At 49.1% G+C, this 16947-nt stretch overlaps 1 protein-coding gene across 3 annotated transcripts in view; it reads right to left on the minus strand.

Moving 5' to 3' along the window:
• The window catches only part of GAS7 (growth arrest specific 7), a 292165-nt gene that overhangs the window by 191158 nt on the left and 84060 nt on the right, over nt 1-16947 (minus strand). Inside the window, exon 2 of one of the 3 annotated variants that reach the window (XM_023190872.2) lies at nt 14429-14513. The exons of 1 other annotated variant lie outside the window; for it this stretch is intronic. In XM_023190872.2, coding sequence (XP_023046640.1) covers nt 14429-14513 — 85 coding nt within the window. Of the gene's footprint in view, nt 1-11537; nt 11698-14428; nt 14514-16947 lie in introns of those variants that run through there. One more of the 3 variants, XM_023190874.3, reaches the window with a different exon arrangement.

Raw genomic sequence — 16947 nt, forward strand, 5'->3', positions numbered from 1 at the left:
CGGCTACTAGGGAGGCTGAGGCAGGAGAATTGCTTGAACCTGGGAGGCAGAGGTTACAATGAGCCAAGATCGCACCACTGCACTCAAGCCGGGGTGACAGAGCAAGACTGCATCTCAAAAAATCTCAAAAAAAAAAAAGATAGGATCAACCCAATAGTAGCTGCTCATCAACCCACAACCCAAATCCATCCTAGCCACATCAGAGCCCACGCTTGCAGCCTTCCCTCCCACAACAGTAACTCCTCCTACCAAAGGCAACCTACCTGCTTTCTACCTGTAAGCACATCTTTAAATTTAAAAAATTAGAGATAAATATATCCTTTGACCCCAGTTCTCCAGTCCTTTATTCATTTCCTTCTCCTAACAGCAAAAACTTTCACCAAAAATGTTGCCTGTAGTCACGGCTTTGAATCTCTTACCTCCAATTCCCTCCTTCCCACTCCACTGAGCCTACTCTACTGTCACCAATGACCTCCATGTTGTCACCAAATCCAAAGGTACCGGTCTGTCTTCTAGAGTCCTTGGTCAGCCAGCAACATTCAGCGTCCCGTTTCCAGAAACCATGACTGCCTTGGGCTCCTGTGACATCTCCCAGCTTCTCTCAAGTAGTCACCTTTCTGGATCATTCTCTGTGTGTTCTTAAATGTCACAGTGCCCACAGCTCACTCCTGCCCCTCTTTTTTTTTTTTTTTTTTTTTGAGACGGAGTCTCACTCTGTCGCCCAGGCTGGAGTGCAGTGGCGCGATCTCCACTCACTGCAAGCTCCGCCTCCCGGGTTCACGCCATTCTCCTGCCTCAGCCTCCCGTGTAGCTGGGACTACAGGCGCCCGCCACCACGCCCAGCTAATTTTTGTATTTTTAGTAGAGAAGGGGTTTCCTCATGTTAGCCAGGATGGTCTCCATCTCCTGACTTCGTGATCCACCCGTCTCCGCCTCCCAAAGTGCTGGGTTTACAGGTGTGAGCCACCGTGCCCGGCCGCCCCTCCTCTTTTCTATCTACTCACTTCCTGTAATGGCCTGACCCTGTTCCATAGCTTCAGACATTCTCTATTCCCAGTGACTCTAAATGCATATCTCTAGCCCTGACCTGTCCCAGCTCTCCAGACCCATGGCCACCTGGCTACCTACCATCCCTACGCTGATGCTCAGGAGGAATCTAACGAATCTAACAACTCATTTTCCTCACTTCCAAAAACAAAACTAGACCTGCTCTCCATATCCCATTTTAGTAAACGGTACCACCATCCATCCATCCTGTTGCTTACTCCCCAAAATCTGGGATTCTAAACTCCACACACCTTCCACATCCAATTCCTCTCACCTATGAGTTCTACCTCTAAAACATCCTGATCCATGCACATTTTCCTTCTCCACTGCTGCCATGCTGTTCCCTATATTATTATGAGGATCTCCTTGTTCCACTTTTCATCCCCTCCAATTCATTCTCACATTGCAGCCAGAGGGAACTTATAAAACATTCATCAAATTATGTCAACCTTGTAACTAAAATCATCCCAAGGCTTTGCGCTACTCCTAGAAAAAAAAAACAAAAAACCATTTACCCTAATTCATAAAGCAATAAAGCCTGCCTCTGACTACCCCACCTTACACGGTTTTCTGCTCTTCCCCTCCAGCCACCTTGACCTTCTAGCTCTGTGCTGTCCAATGCAGGAGACTCTGGCCACATACGGCTACTTAAAGTTAAAATTAAATTCATTCAAACTCAAATAGAATGCAAACGTGCCGTGCGTATTCCTACCCTGACGCGACTGGTAAGGCCTCGCCCTCTGCTTGCAGCACCTGCCCTGCTTTTAGGGGGAAGCCCCACCTTCTCTTGCCTTCCAGGTGTGGCTCAGGTGGTGACTCCTCCACAAACACCGGCCCCTCCTCTGATCTCCAGCACCTGCCTGCAGCCCAGATTTGACTCTTACTCAAACTCAAATAAAACGCAGTTCCTCAGCCTCCCTCGCCATCCTGCAAGTGCTCAGAGGTCCCACGTGACTAGTGGCTACCATGTTAGATGGCACAGGCCTAGAACATCCGCGTCCCTGCAGAAAGTTCTATTGGACTGTGCTGTTCTAGTGTTCCCAGGATGAGGCTGGTCTGATCTTGCGTCACACCTTTGCACTTGCTGTCACCTCTGCCTGGAATGCCGTTCCCCTTCCCCTCCCCGTGGCCAGCTGCTGCTTGTCATCTAGACAACAGCGTAAGCGTCACCGCTCCAGAGAGGCCTTCCCTAAGCTCCCAATGCAAAGAAGTCACTCACTTCCTCCCAATCACACGAGCCCGTGTAACTCTGCAGAGCTTGTACCACTAGCTCATGCTTTTACTTGTTTGTGTCTGTCGGCTTATTCCCCTACTCGACCCTACCTCTCCACCCCAAAGTATACTCGTGAGATCAGGGACCTGGGTAGTCTTACCACTGCTTTCCAGTTCCTCATCCTGCACCTGTCCGATGACTCTGCTCAAAAAGTGTTAGTGGATTACCAGACCATGTCATGTTCGTATTTCCTCTCGAACCTCTCATAACCATCACCTTGTCATCAATGTCCCTGCCACCACCCAGGCGAAGCCTTCATCCACTCCTCCTGGGCAGTACTATAAACAGAATCCTACCTCTGCCCTCCAGCCAACCCTGCAAACATTAGCAGGTTACTCCTGCTAACATGCCTCTTGTCAGATCAACTCCCTGTTCCTCCACCTTCTGGTCCCAAATGGCCTCCACATCCCCAAACGTGCCATGAGTATTCCTACCTCGGTGCCGCTAGTAAGGTCTCTCCCTCTGCTTGGAGCACCTGCCCTGCTGGTCAGGGGAGGCCACGCCTTCTCTTGCCTTCCAGGTGTGGCTCAGGTGGCAGCTCCTCCGCAGACACCGGCCCCTCCTCTGATCTTCTCCAGCACCTGTCTGCAGCCCAGCTGTGGCTCTTACTCAAGAAGTCTCACGTCCCACGTGCAGGCACACAGATCATCCCCGAGACCACGTCTAAAATTCAACAGTCTCAAACTTTGCCGAGGATCAGAATCACCGGGAGGGCTAATGAAGAACACAGAGGTCCAGGCTCACGGAAGCAGGATAGGGTCTGAGTCTCTGCACTTTTTCCACCTTCTTTAGGAGATTTGAGATTTGCATCTTTAGAGCATCAGACCTTCAACATGAATAGCTCAACCTCTTTTCATCCTCTCTCCCACCCACACACCCTTCCTAGCCTCTAAAGATCAATTACCCAATTCCACCGACTCAGAACACCTGGGGAGTGACTGACTAGGCGAATAATCTCCTCTCACACAAGCCTGCTCTTCTTCAATGACTAAAAGGTACCCGCTGTGGTAGGCTTGAAAGTGCTCCCTCCCAAAATATTAACATCTTAATCACCAGAACCTGTGAACATTACCTTATATGGCAAAAGGGACTCTGCAGGGCATGACTGAGTTGAGGATTTTGAGGTGGGGAGTTATCCTGGATTATCTGGGTAGGTTCTAAATGCAATCACAAGAGTCTAAGAGGAAGACAAGGTCAAAGAAGAAAGAGGCTGATATCCCCCCACTGGGCTGTAAGGTGGTTCTCCTGCCCAGCCCCCCCACCCCCAACCACTGGACTGTGGTAAGGCGGTTCCTTACACCAAGCTGGAAACAGGCACCAAGGAAGGAGTTCAAGAGGATGAAAAATGGAAGGAACAGATTCTCCTTGGAGCTTCCAGAAGGACCAGCCCTGCCGACACCTTTTCAGCCTTGTAAGACTTATTTCAGACTTTGGATCCTTAAAACTATAAGTAAATGAATGTGTTTTAAGTCACTCCATTTGTGGCATTCGTTACAGCAGCAATGGGAAACTAACACACTTCCTCTTACATAACCCTACAAGGTGAAGTTCTACATGTCTGTCTTGCTGAGCCTCCATTAACCTTTATAGGAATGGCCCCAGGTTCAAGAGGCCAAAGATGAGACACAGAGCCAGCCAATGAGACACAGGGTTTTACTAGTGGGAAACTTACATACAGAGTGGTCCAGTGGTGGCAGGCTGGGAAGGAGAAGTAGCTGATATACAGTCCAGTGGGGGGCTGGGCAGGGGAACCACCTTACACACAGTCCAGTGGTGGCAGGCTGGGCAGGAACTACCTTACACACAGTCCGGTAGGAGACGTGGTAGGGGAACTGCCTTATACACAGTCCAGTGGGGGCTATACAGGAGAACTGCCTTATACACAGTCTAGTGGGGGGCTGGGCAGGAGAATCACTTTACCACTGTCCAGTGGAGGGCTTGGCAGGGGAACCACACGGCCCAGTGTAGCCAGCTAGGCAGGAGAACTGCAAGCACTTGCCTAAAGCATGCAGTTTATAGCGCATTTTCACCTTCATTTAACCCAAAACAAAGGGCCTTGGTCCTCCATATGGCCTGTGTTCCACTGGATGGGCCAAGGGCTCAGATGTTCCTCATAGATAAGGAATGACTCTCTGAGTTGGACACTCCCTGATACTTTTTTTTTTTTTTTTTTGAGATGGAGTCTCGCTCTGTCGCCCAGGCTGGAGTGCAGTGGCCGGATCTCAGCTCATTGCAAGCTCCGCCTCCTGGGTTCACGCCATTCTCCTGCCTCAGCCTCCTGTGTAGCTGGGACTACAGGTGCCCGCCACCTCGCCCGGCTAGTTTTTTGTATTTTTTAGTACAGACGGGGTTTCACCATGTTAGCCAGGATGGTCTCGATCTCCTGACCTCATGATCCGCCCGTCTCGGCCTCCCAAAGTGCTGGGATTACAGGCTTGAGCCACCACGCCCGGCCTACTCCTTGATTCTTTAGTATGGAAATCGGCACACATATTCTGGTGCATCTACCGTACAGGGTCATTCTCAGGGTATGCTTAACTTATTGCTGTCAAGTGCGTCTACCATGCAGTATGATTTTCTATTTAACGCATGCTCCAGTGAGCATTTTCTTTGAGCATCATATAGGTCCTGAAAAAGTTTCAGATTCTGGAGGATTTGTATTTGTATTTAGCTCAGATATTTAAAAATTGCACTGCAGAGTAACCAGGTAGCATGCTGTCCATATAAAAACAGACACGTAGACCAATGGAATAGAACAGAGAATCCAGAAATAAATCCATGTATTTACAGCCGAGTTTCAACAAAAGCACCAAGAATACACATCGAGGAAAGGACAGTCTCTTCAATCGATGGTATTGAGGAAACTGGATATCCATATGCAGAGGAACAAAACTGGACCCCTAGCTCTCACCATATACAAAAATCAACTCAAGACAGATTAAAGACTTAAACATAAGACTCGAAACTATAAAACTACTGGAAAGAACACTTCAAACACTTCAGGACATTGGTCTAGGCAAAGATTTTACAGTTAAGACCTCAAAAGCACAGACAACAGAACCAAAAATAGACAAATGAAACCATATTCAACTAAAAAGCTTCTTCAAAGCAAAGGAAACAATCAACAAAGTGAAGAGATCATCTACTGAATGGGAGAGAATATTTGAAAACTATTTATCTGATGAGGGACTAATAGCCAGAATATACAAGGAACTCAACAGTTAAAAAAAAAAAAAAAAAAAAGTAGGCAAAGGGCATGAATAGACATCCTCAAAAGAATAGACATTCTCAACTAGCCGGGCGAGGTGGCGGGCGCCTGTAGTCCCAGCTACTTGGGAGGCTGAGGCAGGAGAATGGCGTGAACCCGGGAGGCAGAGCTTGCAGTGAGCTGAGATCCGGCCACTGCACTCCAGCCTGGGCGACAGAGCAAGACTCCGTCTCAAAAAAAAAAAAAAAAAGAATAGACATTCTCAAAAGAAGACATACAAATGGCCAACAGGTATGTAAAAAAATACACAACATCACTAATCACCAGGGAAAGTCAAATCAAAACCACAATGAGCTATCATCTTACCCCAGTTAGAATGGCTATCATTAAAAAGATAAAATATAGCCAGGTGCGGTGGCTCACGCCTGTAATCCCAGCACTTTGGGAGGCCGAGACGGGCGGATCATGAGGTCAGGAGATCGAGACCATCCTGGCTAACACGGTGAAACTCCATCTCTACTAAAAATACAAAAATTACCCAGGTGCAGTGGCGGGTGCCTGTAGTCCCAGCTACACAGGAGGCTGAGGCAGGAGAATGGCGCGAACCCGGGAGGCAGAGCTTGCAGTGAGCCAAGATTGTGCCACTGCACTCCAGCCTGGGCGACAGAGTGAGACTCCATCTCAAAAAAAAAAAAGATAAAAAAATAACAGATACTGCCAAGGATGAGGAAAAATGGGATCTCTTGTACCCTACTGGTGGGAATGCAAACTGGTACAGCCACTGTGGAAACCAGTACAGAGATTTCTCAAAAAAACTAAAATTAGTACTACCATACCGTCCAGTAATCCCACTGCTAGGTATTTATCCAAACAAAAAGAAATCAGGCTATCGAAAGACATCAGGCCAGGCGCAGTGGTTCACGTCTGTAATTCCAGCACTTTAGGAGGCCAAGGCAGATGAATCACCTGAGATGAGGAGTTCAAGACCAACCTGGCAAACATGGCAAAACTCCGTCTCTACTTAAAAATACAAAAATAGGGCCAGGTGCGGTGGCCCACGCCTGTAATCCCAACGCTTTGGGAGGCAGAGGTGGGTGGATCACGAGGTCAGGAGTTCGAGACCAGCCTGGCCAACATGGTAAAACCCCCTCTATACTAAAAATGCAAAAATCAGCTGGGCGTGGTGGTAGGCGCTTGTTATCCCAGCTATTGGGGAGGATGAGGCAGGAGAATCAGTTGAACCCGGGAGGCGGAGGTTGCAGTGAGCCAAGATCGTGCCATTGCACTCCAGCCTGGGCAACAGAGCAAGACTCCGTTTCAAAAAAAAAGAAAATATATCAAAGAGATACCTGCACTCACATGCTTACTGCAGCATGATCCACAATAGCAAAATTATGGAATCAACCTACGTGTCCATCAATGGATAAGGGAATAAAGAAAATGTGGTATATATACACCATGGAATTCTATTCAGCATGAGAAAGAGAGAAATCATGTCATTAGCAGCAACATGAATGGCACTGGAGGTTATTATGTTAAGTGAAATAAGCCAGGCATAGAAAGACAAAGATCCCATGCTCTCACTGAAATGTGGGAGCTAAAAAAGTTGATCTCATGGAGATGAGAGTAGATAGTTAACTAGAGGCTAGGAGGGGTACATGGGTAAGAGGGGGGATGAAGAGAGGTTGGTTAATGGGTACAATCATACAGTTAGATAGAAGATATAAGTTTTTTTTGTTGTTGTTGTTGTTTTTTAAGACAGAGTCTCACTGTGATGCCCAGGCTGGAGTGCAATGGCGCAATCTTGGCTCACGGCAACCTCCGCCTCCCAGGCTCAAGCAATTCTCCTGCCTAAGCCTCAGCCCCCCGAGCAGTTGGGACTACAGGTGCGTGTCACCACGTCCGGCTGATTTCTGTATTTTTAGTAGAGACGGGTTTCACCATATTGGCCAGGCTGGTCTTGAACTCCCGACCTCAAGTGATCCACCCACCTCAGCCTCCCAAAGTGCTGGGATTACAGGCATAAGCCACTGCGCCTGGCCAGAAGATATAAGTCCTAATGTTGGATAGCAGAGCTGAGGGATTATAGTTAGCAACAATATGTCATATATTTTGGAACAGCTGGAAGAGAGGACTTGAAATGTTCCCAACACACAGCAATGACAGATGCTAAGGTGAGGGACATCCCAAATACCCTGACTTATCAATTATTATACATTTTATACACGCAACCAAACATCACATCTACCCCATAGATACGTAAAACATTACGTGTCGATTAAAAAAGAAAAATAACACAAGGTGCTCTACTTAGGGATAGTTTGCGTTGGTATCCACAATTCATACGTCAGTGCCTGCTGTGTACATCTATGGATATCAAAAGTCCTTAATGGGGCTGGGAGTGGTGGCTGGCACCTGCAATCCTAGCACTTGAGGAGGCTGAGATGGGAGGATCCTTTGAGGTCAGGAGTTCGAGACCAGCCTGGTCAACATGGTGAAACCCCATCTCTACTACAAATACAGAAATGGCGGGCACAGTCGCTCACAACTGTAATCCCAGCACTTTGGGAGGCCGAGGCGGGCAGATCATGAGGACGGAAGATCGAGACCATCCTGGCCAACACAGTGAAACCCCATCTCTACTAAAAATACAAAATATTAGCTGGGCGTGGTAGCAGTCACCCATAGTCCCAGCTACTCAGGAGGCTGAGGCAGGAGAATGGCATGAACCCAGGAGACAGAGCTTGCAGTGAGCCAAGACTGCGCCACTGCGCTCCAGCCTGGGTGACAGAGCGAGATTCCGTCTCAAAATATACACACACACACACACACACACACACACACACACACAGAAATATATTCGGGAGGCTGAGGCAGGAGAATCGCTTGAACCCAGGAGGCAGAGGTTGCAGTGAGCCGAGATCACGCCACTGCACTCTAGCCTGGCGACAGGGCAAGACTCCGTCTCTAAATAAATAAATAAGTCTTTAAGGGAAGTCTATATTCCAAGTTGGAATTGTGACCCTCCTTGGTGGGTCTGGCAGCCTAACCCCAATTGTGTTTCCAATACGGGAAATTCAGGAGTTCCAAAATTAGACCAGGTCATGGAGCCTGGATACCCTGATGAAAAACTGCTGCCGTGTTTTAACTTGAGGAAAACTAGGCCAGATACACTCTGCTTCTTAGACTCTTATTTTCATGCTAAAAGTGTACAGTTTAGAGCTGTGCTCTCCTGTATGGTAGTCAGTGGGCACATACAGCCCCTCGATATAAATTAATCCAAATGAAAGAACCACTTCCACAGTCACACCAGCCACGTGTTAGTGGCTACTCTGGGGCATCACAAAGGTAGAACACTGGCATCCTCACAGAGAGGTCTACCGGGCTGTGCTGCCTGAGGGCAGCTCTCCAGGCATTCTTTGCTACAGCTCCACCTCCAGCTCCCTGACTTAGAAAAACCTGGGAGGAGAGAAATGCTGTCACTGCATCGAATTCCACCCCAGATTCATCCTTGAGCAGGTGACCGAAGACACACAGCAAGGGATGCTTTTCAGGGGTATTTGCCCATGTGGGGCTTTTGACTGAAAAGATTCTGTCTTTGGAAAAGTGAGATGCAGAAGACACAGGACACTGGAAAACAAGAGAAAGATTCAGGCAGGAGCAAGGTGGGGCAGATGGAGATGACAGACAGGAGGGCAGTAGGAAAAGATAATAGGAGTAGCATGTAGAAAATGGAGTCCAGGCCGGGCGCGGTGGCTCAAGCCTGTAATCCCAGCACTGTGGGAGGCCGAGACGGGCGGATCACGAGGTCAGGAGATCCAGACCATTCTGGCTAACACAGTGAAACCCCGTCTCTACTAAAAAATACAAAAAACTAGCCGGGCGAGGTTGGGGGCGCCTGTAGTCCCAGCTACTCGGGAGGCTGAGGCAGGAGAATGGTGTAAACCCGGGAGGCGGAGCTTGCGGTGAGCTGAGATCCGGCCACTGCACTCCAGCCTGGGCGGCAGAGCGAGACTCCGTCTCAAAAAAAAAAAAAAAAAGAAAAAGAAAATGGAGTCCAGTCGGGTGCGGTGGCTCATGCTTGTAATCTCAGCACTTTCGGAGGCTGAGGCGGGTAGATCACCTGAGGTCAGGAGTTCGAGACCAGCCTGACCAACATGGAGAAACCCCATCTCTACTAAAAATACGAAATGAGCCGGGCATGGTGGCACATGCCTGTAATCCCACTGACTCAGGAAGCTGAAACAGGAGAATCGCTTGAACCTGGGAGGCAGAGGTTGTGGTGAGCTGAGATTGTGCCGGTGCACTCCAGTCTGGGCCGCAAGAGTGAAACTATGTCTCAAACATAAAACAAAAACAAAAACAAACAAACAAACAAAAAACAAAGAAAAAGAAGAGAGAGAAGGAAGGAAGAAGGGAAGGAAGGAAAGGGAGAGAGAGAAAGAGAAAAGAAATAGAACAAAAAGAAAACAAAAGAAAAGGGAGTCCAGTAGTGTCATCACAAGTAGAAAATTCAAGTGTTACAAAGGATTCTTTCCTTAAGACCTGTGTGTAAAAAAACCTACTGGCCTGCAGAGAGGCTGGACCAAGTCCACTGAATGATCTGCAAGACAGAGGATCCCCTGAGGGTCCATTCCCTATGGCCCAGGGAAGCAGGGAAGGACCCCATCCACTCACTGCCTGCAGGAGGGCTGCAACTGAGTGGGGGAGCCATGGGAGAGAAATTCAACAGAAAGCAAAGACCAACTTTTCCATGCAGAAATTTTAAAAATCTGAAAGTGCACGATGCTGGCAAGGCTAAGGGAAAGCAGGCACTCCTACTAGTTGCTAGCAGAAGTGGAAGCTAGAACAGTCTTGTTACAGGCAATCTGGGCCTTTCTATCAAATTACAAACACATATATTCTTTGCTCCAACCTTTCAACCTCAGAAACATGCCCTTCAGAGACACTCACCCACGTGCGGAATGCTGGATATACCAGGCTATCCACAGCAGCAACAGGTAAAGGTAACAGGGAAAGATTAGAAGTAACCTATATGCCCATTGGTGAAATGAGTGGGGCAGGCATTACACAGGAGGAGGAAGCTCTTTCTATGGACTAAACTCCAAGGTATGTTATGTGATTTAACAAAAGCATCAGTAGCAGCAGCAAGGTGCAGAAGTACAGAGGGGACACCTGTGTTCAGAAAAATAATAACTGGGTTAAGGAAAATAAACGGAAACGTGTTTGGAAATTCCTGGACGACTTCTGGAAGTACCCACAAGAAAGTGATCACTTGTTTGCCTCTGCGGAAGGGGACTGATAGGTTGAGGACAGGAATGGGAGGGAGAATAGCTTTTCACTCTACATTTTTTGTACCTTTCAGATATCAGACCTGAGTATATGTTACCTATTCGATAAGTATAAAATTAACAAAGATATACTTTTGGGTATACATATTGAACAAAAATTTTAAAATACACCCCCCCACACACTTCCGTCTCTTTTGTTTCTCAAGATAGGGTCTTGCTACGTTGTCCAGGCTGGAGTGCAGTGGTGTAATCATAGTTCACTGCAGCCTCAACCTCCCGGGCTCAAGTGATCCTCCCGCCTCAGCCTCCCAAGTAGCCAGGGCTACAGGCACGCACCACCATGCCTGACTAATCTTTTTTTTTTTTATTTTCCCACTATTTTTTGTAGAGTTGGAGGTCTCCCTACGTTGCCCAGGCTGATCTCAAACTCCTAGGCTCAAGAAATCCTCCTGCCTCAACCTCCTAAAGTGCTAAGATTACAGACATGAGCCACCACGCACTTCTTCATCAATGCTACAGTCTCACTGGGAAGGAAGTCAGTGCCTACCAGGTGAGTGGGCCCAGGTTGCCAGGGCACGCAGCCCTGCGCTCCCAAGAGGCAACAGGCCCCTCGTTGTGTGCTGCCCTGCGATCTGGTTCCTCAGAAGAGTAGTTCCCAAATACCTGGTCCTCTGCAAATCTGAGCTGTAAACGAACCTTGGAAAGGTACTCCCCTTACCTAAATCCTAGCTTCAGGGTCCCGTTTCTGACTGGGGTGCCACCACCAAAGGCAGGGTATACACAGCCACCACTGAGCGATCCTCTGCCTGCTTCTCACTCCAGGGAAGAAAATCAAAGCAGGTTCCATGGCTGCGTCTGATAATCACTATGGACACCACACACCAGCCAGCATCAGGGCTGTGTCCAATTAGCCACCCCCATAACAACGCCATAGCAACAAAGGTAATATTATTGTTCTAAAGAGAAGAGAAAAACCACACACACACACATACATTGTGTTGTGTGATAGCTTTGAAAGCCACAGAGATCACATTTTTCCGCACCCTACAACTTGTGCCTCTCACTTCCCGATACGCAGCTTCCTCAATGAGAAGTCACAGGCTTGGGGCAATCTCTTCTTCACACCATTCCAAGATGCGTGCCCTTCACAGGAAACTGGCATGAGAACCATTCTCTGGCAAGCCAGGAGTCAGGGCTGCCTCCTTACTCTGCCTCTGCGTCCGAGGCAGGGAGGCTGGCAGGGCTGGACCAGCTGCAGACCGACAGGCTGAGGGTCATGCTTGAAGTTGTCCTCTGTCTATCTGTCTGTCTGGCTGCCTCTCTGTGCCAGACCCAAGCTGGCACTGGGGTTTTGGTGGTTGCAGCAATGAGCCACACGCTAATCTCCAGACCTAAATGTGGAAAGCATTAACCCAAATGAAAAGACATAAATCAGGACGGGGGCTTATGGGATGGAGGAAAACAGCTCTTCTCTGAGTGAGAGCCTGGGCTGTTGCACAAGAGCTGAGTGAGTCACCAGCCAGCAGAGGGAAGGACTGGGACGGAAGGAGGGAGGGGAGCCCCCAGTGGGACTGGCGGGTGCACAGGAGGGGGGAGCGCTGCAAAAACACAGCTGTAGGTTCATAACTAAGCACACATCATTAGCAGTCTGAAGGAGGGTGGGGGGCAAAGTGTCACCTCCTCCCCAACTCAGGAAGTGTTGCAAAACGTGTCCTCCCCAGAGAAGACAGCAGAAAAGTGTTCCTAACTGTTCACCCTTTACAGGCTGCAGCTGTGCCCCGGGGAAGCACACCTCAGCACAGAGAAGGTCTTTCTCATCCTTCTTTGCCCCTCCTTGGCAGTGTCCATATTCTTTGGGGGTTCCCTAGCATGAGGTGCCCATTGTGGGCACACAACTCTTGCCCATACTCATTACCATTTCTTGTCTTTTCTTCCTTTCCTTTTTCCAAACTCCCCATCCTCCATACTACTGTTGTTAACAAGACATATCCCTTGGTCTCCTTGACCTCTAGTCCCTGGGGAGAACCTCATACCTTCTCTTAAAACCGTGCCCCACTCACCAACCTCCCCAGCCATGACAGATTCCAAGGCTCCAATATCCATGCAAATTCTAAGTACCTTCTACGAGTGAGGCACGCTGTCCCTGGGGGTGGCAGTGGAGAGAAGGAGCTCCCACAAACAGATCATCCAACCAGGACTTCTGAGACCTGGAAGCTCTAGAAATTCGCTCCGCACCTTGGTGGGAACCCTCACCTCTCCATGTCATCATCAAAATGAGGTTGGGTTGGCCGGTCATGGTGGCTCATGGGTGTAATCCCAGCACTTTGGGAAGACAAGGGAAGTGAATCATTTGAGGTCAGGAGTTCAAGACCAGCCTGGCCAACATGGCCAAACTCTATCTCTACTAAAAGTACAAAAATTGGCCGAGTGCAGTGGTGTGTGCCTGTGGTCCCAGCTACTCAGGAGGCTGAGGCAGGAGAACTGCTTGAATCCAGGAGGCGGAGGTTGCAGTGAGCTGAGATTGTGCCACTGCACTCCAGTCTAGGGGACAGAGTGAAACTCTATCTCAAAACAAAAAACAAACAAAAAAAAAGGTTGGGTTTAGAAATCAACTGGGTCCCTTAGACTCTGACAATACTCATCGGTAAGAAATGCACGGAACAAAATGAATACTCCCCAGAGTACCTGGCTGTTGCAGGGCTTACCCTAGAGAATGCAAGCTGAAGGAGAGTTCCCTGGGCAGAGTGGGTCTCTGCAACTGGCCGGGCTGCTCACAGCCACTGGGTGCGCAGGAAGGGTGACCAGCAGACAGCACCTCCTGCATCGTGGAGTGGGTCTGAAGTGGACTTAGAGGACAGCTGGCAGAAAGGACGGGAAGAGAAGGCATTCCAGACCAAGGAATTATTCATTCACATTCATTCATTCATTTATTTGACACATGTTTCTTGAACACCTCTTATACACCAGACACAGGTTTCGATACTGGAATAAATCAGTTAACAAGACAAAGATCTGTGCCTAAGGGAGCTTACATTCTAGCAGGGGAGATACATAACCCACAGCAAGCCAGACAGACAGGTCAATGATCCAGTTTTGCTGGAAGGTGATAAATGATGGGGAAGGAAAGAAAAAATAGAGCAGAGTAGGCAGGGCGCGGTGGCTCAAGCCTGTAATCCCAGCACTTTGGGAGGCCGAGACGGGCGGATCAGGAGGTCAGGAGATCGAGACCATCCTGGCTAACACGGTGAAACCCGTCTCTACTAAAAAATACAAAAAAACTAGCCGGGCGAGGTGGCGGGCGCCTGTAGTCCCAGCTACTCCGGAGGCTGAGGCAGGAGAATGGCGTAAACCCGGGAGGCGGAGCTTGCAGTGAGCTGAGATCCGGCCACTGCACTCCAGCTTGGGCGACAGAGCTAGACTTCGTCTCAAAAAAAAAAAAAAAAAAAAAGTTTATAAAAAAAAGAAAAAATAGAGCAGAGTAAAGGGGTGGGTCTGCCAGAGTGAGTGAGAGACATAAAGGAGATAAAGGGGTCTATTCATATCCTGAGGCTGCTGTAACAAATTCCCATAAACTAAGGGGCTTCAAACAACAAAAATTTATTCTCTTACAGTTCTGGAGGTCGGAAGTCTGAAATGGGTTTCACTGGGCTACAGTCAAGACGTCTGCAGGGCTGGCTGGTTCCTCCTGGAGGCTCTAGGAGAGAATCCATTTCTTTGCCTTTCTAAGCTTCTGGAGCCCACCCACATTCCTTGGCTTTCGGCCCCTTCCTCCCATCACTCAGCCTCTTGCTTCCAACATCATATCTCCTAACACTGACTCTGGCCCTCCTGCCTCCCTCTCGTAAGGACCCTTGGCTTACACCGGGCCCACGTGGATAATCCAGGATTATCTCCCCATCTCCTGTCCTCAACTTAATCACACCTGCAAAGTCCCATCTGCCACAGAAGGTAACATATTCACAGGCTCCAGAGATTAGAAGGTAGATATCTTCAGGGGACCATTACTCAGCTCCCACAGGGAGTTGGGCTGCAAAGGCCCTGATGAGGAAGCATGCCTGCAACATTTAAAGAAACACCATGGAGGGTGGAGGACAGATGCAGGAGCGACACAGGAGTGAGACGAACAGGGAGGAGCAGGTGCTGAGGTCAGGACGGTAATGGGGACCCAATTACGTAGCACATCAGCCACTGTAGGGCTTCTGCAGCTTCACTCTGCCAACATAGGGCACCGCTGGACTGCGGTAAGCAGAAGCATGATGTGATCAGACCTTTCCTGTGAAAACAGCAGACTAGAGGTCAGCAGAGCAGCCACGAGGCACCTGCAACAGCCCAGCAGCATTGTGGTGGCAGCTGTGGCTCAGTCCAAAACTACAGTGGTGGGGTGGTGAGAAGTGATCCTATGTTTAAAGATCTGTTTTGCAGGAAGGGCCAACCTGCACTGTCAACATGCTGAATGTGGAATGTGAGAAAGAAAGGGGAGTCAAGGTTTTTGCCTCCAGCGGCTGGAAGGACAAACGAGCCATTTGCTGAGCTATGAGAAGCCACAGTAGCCCAGACCTGGGCTAGGCAACTGCGTCCTGCAGAGGATGAGTGAAGATGGCAAGGACGCAGCTGGATCTACTTGGGTCTGCACTTTTCCCTGAGGGTAACAGGCAGCACCAGGACCCTGTTGCTCTCCAGGGCGTGGAGACAGCCAAGACCACCCGGGATTACATTTCTAAGTCAGGCACTCGTTGGAAGACAAGAAGATAGAGATGGAATAAACAGGGATTTCGCCTGAGCCCTGTTTCTCAGCCAGGCATTTTTCCACTTCTCACAGCCCGTAAGGTGGGAAGGAAGTCATGGGAGCACAGCTAGATTCTGGAATGCAGCCCAACCACAGGCTCAAAATCCTCATCTGTGAACAGCTCCACTCACTACCTGGTCAGCCTCTCCGGCCTGTCCTGGGGGCCCTCACTGCCCTGCCAGTCAATTCCAAAAAGCCCTCGTGGGCCGGGCGCAGTGGCTCGTGCCTGTGATCCCGACACTTTGGGAGGCCGAGGCTGGTGGATCCCTGGAGGTCCAGAGTTTGAGGCCAGCCTGGCCAACATGGCGAAACCCCTCTACTAAAAATACAAAAAATTAGCTGGGCGTGATGGTGGGCGCCTGTAAACCCAACTATCCAGGAGGCTGAGGCAGGAGAATTATTTGAACCCGGTAGGCAGAGGTTACACTGAGCTAAGATTGCACCATTCCACTCCGGCCTGGGCGACAGAGTGAGACTCTGTCTCCAAAAAAATAAATAAATAAAAATACCCTTGTGTATCTCTGAACTGTCTTATCAGGGAGGTGGTCCTACCTCAGGGGCCCTGTTAACCATGAGGACCAAGCAGGGCCAGGGCAGGTGGCCAGCCTGTGTGGCATCTCCCAGAGGACGCAAGTGTTCCCCTCCCACTGGACACCAGCACAACGTACACGTGCTCACATGGTGACAGGCACTACAAGAGGATTCCCAGGGACAGATGGCACTGCTGAGTGCTTCCCGGGCGCTTTCAGCCATTCATTCATTTGACAAATACTTATGGAGCATATACCACGTGCCAGGCTCTGTTTCTAGGTATTTGGGGCGGGGGGCACATCAGTGAAAAAAGCAGAAGGGAAATAAACCTTTGCTTTCCTGGAGTGATGGCTCCAGCATGAGGTAGGAACGGGTTGCGGGGAGCAGACTCTAAACACAATAAAAAAGTGAATTCTAAAGAGTATCAGAAGGTCATGGGGGGAAGAGAACATAAGGGGAATCAGGAGTTCAGGGTAGACTGGAGGGTGGGTGGCAGTTTTAGAGAGTTCAAGATGTTACCCTTGCTAAAGATCTTTCTAGCTCGTCTGCTCACTGTATTGATTTATTCCTTCATTAAGTAGTTACTTAGTGCTCACCAAGGGCCTGCCCCACGCTCTCAGTGCTCTCATGAAGCTGACATTTTATTTAAGGAGACAGAGGTTAAGACAACTAATTATAGAAAGGTTATGAAACAGCAGCAGCTCCCTGTCTCAGGGGATTCCTACGACCAAGGCAATCACGACAAAACACACTCAACAAGCTGGGGGATCCTTCCAAGAGAGTCCTTGATTCTTGTTCAAGGTCCAAGGCC

The sequence above is a fragment of the Piliocolobus tephrosceles genome, chromosome 16 (assembly GCF_002776525.5).
Source record: "Piliocolobus tephrosceles isolate RC106 chromosome 16, ASM277652v3, whole genome shotgun sequence".
NCBI lineage: Eukaryota > Metazoa > Chordata > Mammalia > Primates > Cercopithecidae > Piliocolobus > Piliocolobus tephrosceles.